Source organism: Gopherus flavomarginatus, chromosome 1, assembly GCF_025201925.1.
Source record: "Gopherus flavomarginatus isolate rGopFla2 chromosome 1, rGopFla2.mat.asm, whole genome shotgun sequence".
Classification (NCBI taxonomy): Eukaryota; Metazoa; Chordata; order Testudines; family Testudinidae; genus Gopherus; species Gopherus flavomarginatus.
This window is the reverse complement of record NC_066617.1, coordinates 201986338-201992903: the sequence shown is the minus strand read 5'-3', so window position 1 is coordinate 201992903 and position 6566 is coordinate 201986338. Positions and strand designations below refer to the sequence as shown.

General features: G+C 40.0%; 1 protein-coding gene across 3 annotated transcripts in view; it reads right to left on the bottom strand.

The window, feature by feature from the left end:
* Positions 1-1284: 1284 nt before the first annotated feature.
* Positions 1285-6566, bottom strand: part of IL10RB (interleukin 10 receptor subunit beta) — a 27344-nt gene continuing 22062 nt past the window's right edge. For all 3 annotated transcript variants that reach the window (XM_050929564.1, XM_050929554.1, XM_050929574.1), the window contains one exon: positions 1285-2662. In XM_050929564.1, the coding sequence (XP_050785521.1) occupies positions 2390-2662 (273 nt within the window). In that variant the 3' untranslated portion in view covers positions 1285-2389. The remainder of the gene's footprint in view (positions 2663-6566) is intronic.

Genomic DNA, 6566 nt, shown 5'->3' with positions numbered 1-6566 from the left:
AGTCAAATATCAGAGGGGTAGCCGTGTTAGTCTGGATCTGTAAAAGCAGCAAAGAGTTCTGTGGCACCTTATAGACTAACAGACGTTTTGGAGCATGAGCTTTCGTGGGTGAATACCCACTTCGTCAGATGCATGCGTGAGTATTCACCCATGAAAGCTCATGCTCCAATACGCTTGTTAGTCTATAATGTGCCACAGAACTCTTTGCCGCTTGATTAAACAGTGACCAGAATGCTAGTTCTGTTGCTTCCCAGCACTTTGTCACAGTCCTCCACTATACAATTTAGTGCTTGCTGTGGTCTAAAGCAGAGGTTATCAACCTTTTTCTTTCTTAGCCCCCCCACCCCCCATGCTATAAAAACTCCATGGCCCACCTGTGTCACAACAACTGGTTTTCTGCATATAAAAACCAGGGCTGGCATTAGGGGATAGCAAGCTGGGCAATTGCCTGGGGCCTCACGCCACAGGGTCCCCTGCAAAGCTACATTGCTCAGGCTTCAGTCCCAAGTGGCAGGGTTCAGGGCTGCGGGTTTCAGCTTTCTATCCTGGGCCCCAGAAAGTCTAATGCTGGCCCTGCTTGGCAGCCCCCCTGAAACCTGTTCATGGTCCCCTAGAGGGCCCTGGACTCCTGGTTGAGAACCGCTGGTCTGAAGAATGGCTGTGGATTTCTTATCCTCCAGGGATTGTTGCCAGACCTGTCTATTTTTCTGGGAATTTCCTGGCTGGGCTGGGCTGCGAGTTTGGTGTTCAAAGTATAATTATTTTTTAATAAATATTGCACAGCTCCTACAGGTAAGCTCCTTTTTATATATTGAAAAGTAAATAGTGAAAATAGATCTCTCTTCTTTTTAAATTACTGCTGCACGTAGGCACCTGTCAACAGAATTAAAAAACTGCTGCTATTGGAGACAATGTCAAACAAATCATGTCTATCAACAAGCTATCTCCCTCCAACCTCCTGCAATTCGTTTAGCTGAAGGAGTAGTGTAAAAGCAGGGAAAAGGGAGAGGGTCTACAACAGTGCATAACAGTCCCATGTGACTTTCTTCCTTGCTAGCTGTAGAAAGTTGACTCTCTTTCATAATGAGTACAGTGAATGTTGCATGAATCAGACACTTTTGTAACTACATATTTGATGCAAAAGTGTTCCTGCAACAAAATGCCTTTCTTTAATGAAAACGCCTTTCTTACCTTCCTCCATTTTCTCAATATTTTGTCCATTAATATTTTAAAAAGAGACAAAGAATTTTTTTCCAATAATACATTTGTATATTAAGCACACTATCATGTGATTTGTTGAAAAAATATCAATTTTATTTATTTTTTGTGTATTCTTTCTGAATTAGTTCTCCAAAAGATGCACATTTATCCTACCCCTATAATAAAAACAAAAATTAGGGCAATTAATTTTGCCACCTACATAACAAATTATGTTTTATACATAATATACTCATTGCAATCCACTTTTGCTGAGGAAAATTTGACATTTTTCAGAAATATAACAAAGTATGTTCAGATAACTTTGCAGCATTTGAAAGATTTGTTTCTATTAAAGTAAAACCAAATTATATGCCCAATATTATTCTTCTTAGCTCATGCAGCAACTCTCCTCTTTTTATGTACACAGCAATATAGCCTAGATGCTGATCATTTCTGAACAGAGTATTAAGTTATATGGTCCAGCAGATTCATGGAGGTTAGTTTAATATTTAATCCCATTTCCTGGAAAGTCTTTCCATTGACTTCAGTGATTTTGGATTAGGCTCAATGTGATTTGCTTAAGAACTAGGGGCAGATCCTTAAAGGGTGTAAACTGTCATAGCTCCATTGCCCCACTGTAAACCTATGATGAAGTATGGCCCATAACTAATTTTTCACATTTAAAACATACTGACATTGTTTGCTACTATTTTATTAAAGTGGTACCTATCAAGAAAAATGTCGTAATTTTAGTGTCATGTATAAATCAAATATAAAATATTAATCTACTCACTACTAGTCAGACTTGAAGTCAACCACTAAAACAAAATACAAAGATTTTCATACTAAAATCAGTTAAATCTAAAAGTTTTCTTGGAAAGGAAAAGTTTCCTTTGAAAACTATGTTGTGCTGGTCATAATTCTGATTAACTTTAATAATGTTCAATAAAATAAAAATAATGAATTATATATTTAATACTTACATTACAAGAAGCATCGTATTATAGTGCAATTTAATTTGTGACACAGGTTATAAATAAGTCATTAAGAATGAGTGGCTAAAAATGGCATCCCACTTCAGGAGTCATTTAAAATAATGTTTCTCAGAGTTGAAAAATAAATATGATTGACAAAATTCTCTTTACACATTTTAAATCTGGAATTTTACCAAGCGCTTGCTGTTGCATTCTCAATATAAAGTCGTATTTAATTGTCTATTTGGGTACTTGTTTTCAGCCTGAATCAGGTATAGGACTGAACTTGGTCCCGTTTTAAAAGCTGAAACTTTTTCTGCAATAGAACTCTCTTCTTGGGAGTCCTGAAGCTGCTCCTTTCTGTTGCTTGTCTCATCACTACAGTTTTCGGATTCTTCTGAAATGACAGTTAACTTGTCAAAGGAGTGATCCTCTTCTGGTGAACATGGTGAAAGAAACTGCGAACTGTAGGAAGGCTTGCTCAAAAACTGGAAGAAAAGAGGGGAAATAAGAATCAAACTGTGCTTGTTCCTCTTTACAGCATCAGTTAATTTTCTCAGCAGTCTTTAAAGACCTTGCACTGGTGACTCACTATCTTAGGCCTCATCTACACTAGAAAAGGTCTAGCTATGCTGGCAACCCCTCCTAGACACAGCTTATACTGGTAAAAGAGTGCTTTCATCGACATGGCTTATACCAGTTCTCTGAATGAAATATGTTATACCAGCAAAAGGACTTTTTTGTAAGTATAACTGCATCTATGCTAGAGCATTTGCTGGTATAAGTTTGGTGGTTGGGGTAGGGGCAAATAATTGCACCCCTGACCATAAAAAAAATAAAAAAATAACTGGAGATATACCTATCTTCTAGAACTGGAAGGGACCTTGAAAGGTCATTAAGTCCAGCCCCCTGCCTTCACTAGCAGGACTGAGTACTGATTTTTGCTCCAGATCCTAAAGTGGCTCCCTCAAGGATTGAACTCACAACCCTGGGTTTGGCAGGCCAGTGCTCAAACCACTGAGCTCTCCCATTCCCCAAATAAGAGCTATGCCATCAAAAATTTTAAATGTAGATCACTTTAAAGGGTATCTGTTAATTTTTACTTGCTATTCAACATGCATTGGACAACCTCTCCTCCAATGTGACCTAATCAGATTCTCTTTAATCTTGCTGTTGATACATAACAATGCTCATTCAAGAAGCAATTGGTACTCCAACGCACTGAAAAAATTCTCTCTGGATTAACACCACGGTAACAAAATACAGAAATGATTATTACCACTTTTAATACATCCTTGTAAAAAAATCTGATGGAATCTATATCAAAGTGAATCACATTAATCCTGAATTATTACTCACATGAGGGTTAAATGCAGTGCAGAGCCAAACCAACATTTTTTCCTTTAAGTAATGTAAACATTTGTGAGAACTGTACAATGATGATAAAAGAAAAGTGTTGTCTGTCCAATTAACCTCTCTGGAGTTTCCAGCAAAAATTTATTTGACTTTTAAATCATGGGCATAGTTGGGGGGTGAGGTGCTACCCCCTGAAACTGCAAGCCTCAGGCAGGCATGGAATCCCCCCACACCGCCGCATGCGTGGCCCTATTGGCCTGACTGGAGCTACCCCCTGCATATATGCCTATATTTTAAATTCACATAATCTAGGCAACTACTATTTTGCTTATCTCTCAAACTGTTGCTCAAACAGTTTGCAAAAACAAATACTATCTACAGAAATGTGTTTGATTAGAATAAAATAATTAAGACAAATAGAACTATTTACTGTGTGTATTAGGCTATTGTGACAGAATGTACCTGTGTTCACACCCTGCATACTATTGTAATGATCTTTGTACAAACTATGCCTTGTGAGGTATAATTTAAAAACTCGTAATTTGCTGATCAAAAATATCACAGCAAAATGCATGTAGCAGCATTATATGTGAAGTTATAAACATAAGTTGAGAGACTATGACTAAAATGTATGTTTTCCACAGAAGTCTGAGGAGTGGCCAAACAAGTTCCTCAGAGACAAAGGGCAAGTAGATGCCTCAGTCAGGTGTAAACAAAGCTGATGGACCATTACTTGCTAACTGGCCATTCTTTGGCAGGAAAGGGGGCAGGAGCAAAATAAAATCTACATCTTAGCAAAGAAACAACATGGAGTTCCCTTTCACGCAGACTACCTGTCTCCTTACTCCTAGCTGGAAATGCTTCTCAAAGAGGGGATAGGACTATAAAAAGAAGGGGCAAATACCCAGATTGTTCTGGATGTGATAGCTGATTCAGATTTTTCTGGATGTATAGCTGATGGATTCCTTCACCAAGTAGTTGAAGAACCGACAAGAGGGGATGCCATTTTAGATTTGGTTTTGGTGAGCAGTGAGGACCTAGTAGAAGAAATGGTTGTAGGGGACAACCTTGGTTCAAGTAATCATGAGCTAATTCAGTTCAAACTAGATGGAAGGATAAACAAAAATAGATCTGGGATAGGGTTTTTGATTTCAAAAGGGCTAACTTTAAAGAATTAAGGAAATTAGTTAGGGAAGTGGATTGGACTGAAGAACTTGTGGATCTAAATGCGGAAGAGGCCTGGAATTACTTTAAGTCGCAGCTGCAGAAACTATCGGAAGCCTGCATCCCAAGAAAGGGGAAAAAAACATAGGCAGGAGTTGTAGACCAAGCTGGATGAGCAAGCATCTCAGAGAGGTGATTATGAAAAAGCAGAAAGCCTACAAGCAGGGCCGGCTTTAGGCCAATTCCACCAATTCCCCCGAATCGGGCCCCGCACCTAAGAGGGCCCCGTGCCCAGTGAGAATCCCTTCCCTGGCTAGAGGTGCCTTTTTAATTTTTACTCACCTGGCGGCGCTCCGGGTTTTCGGCAGCACTTCGGTGGTGGGTCCGTCACTTGTTCTGGGTCTTTGGCGGCACTTCAGCGGCGGGTCCTTCAGTGCCGCTGAAGATCTGGAGCGAGTGAAGGACCTGCTGCCAAAGTGCCGCCGAAGACTCGGAGCACCACCCGGTGAGTACAAGCCCCACACATTTTTTTTAATGTGTTTTTTTTTTCTCTTCCCTGCCAGGGCCCCGTCGAAACTGTTCGAATTGGCCCCGCACTTCCTAAAGCCGGCCCTGCCTACAAGGAGTGGAAGAAGGGTGGGATTAGCAAGGAAAGCTACCTTAGTGAGGTCAGAACATGTAGGGATAAAGTGAAAAAGGCTAAAAGCCAAGTAGAGTTGAACCTTGCAAAGGGAATTAAAACCAATAGTAAAAGGTTCTATAGCCATATAAATAAGAAGAAAACAAAGAAAGAAGAAGTGGGACCGCTACACACTGAGGATGGAAAGGAGGTTAAGGATAACCTAGGCATGGCCCAATATCTAAATAAGTGCTTTGCCTCAGTCTTTAATAAGGCTAATGGGGAGCTTAGGGGTAATGGAAGGATGACAAACGGGAACGAGGATATGGAGGTGGATATTACCACATCTGAGGTAGAAGCCATATTTGAACAGCTTAATGGGACAAAATCGGAGGGCCCGGACAATCTTCATCCGAGAATATTAAAGGAACTGGCGCATGAAATTGCAAGCCTGTTAGCGAGAATTTTTAATGAATCAGTAAACTCAGGGGTTGTACCATACAACTGGAGAATTGCTAACGTAGTTCCTATCTTTAAGAAAGGGAGAAAGAGTGATCCGAGTAACTATAGGCCTGTTAGTTTGACATCTGTAGTATGTAAGGTCTTGGAAAAAATTTTGAAGGAGAAAGTAGTTAAGGACATTGAGGTCAATGGTAATTGGGACAAAGTACAACATGGTTTTACTAAAGGTAGATCGTGCCACCAACCTGATCTCCTTCTTTGAGAAAGTGACAGACTATTTAGACAAAGGAAATGTGGTAGACCTAATTTACCTAGATTTCAGTAAGGCATTTGACACGGTTCCACATGCAGAATTATTAGTCAAATTGGAAAAGTTGGGGATCAATATGAGAACTGAAAGGTGGATAAGGAACTGGTTAAAGGGGAGACTACAATGGGTCATACTGAAGGATGAACTGTCAGGCTGGAAGGAGGTTACTAGTGGAGTTCCTCAAGGATCGGTTCTGGGACCAATCTTATTTAACCTTTTTATTACCGACCTTGGCACAAAAAGCGGGAATGTGCTAATAAAGTTCGCGGATGACACGAAGCTGGGGGGTATTGCTAACACGAAGAAGGACCGGGATATCATACAGGAAGATCTGGACGACCTTGTAAACTGGAGTAATAGTAATAGGATGAAATTTAATAGTGAAAAGTGCAAGGTCATGCACTTAGGGATTAATAATAAGAACTTTAGATATAGATTGGGGACGCATCAGTTGGAAGCAACAGAGGAGGAGAAGGACCTT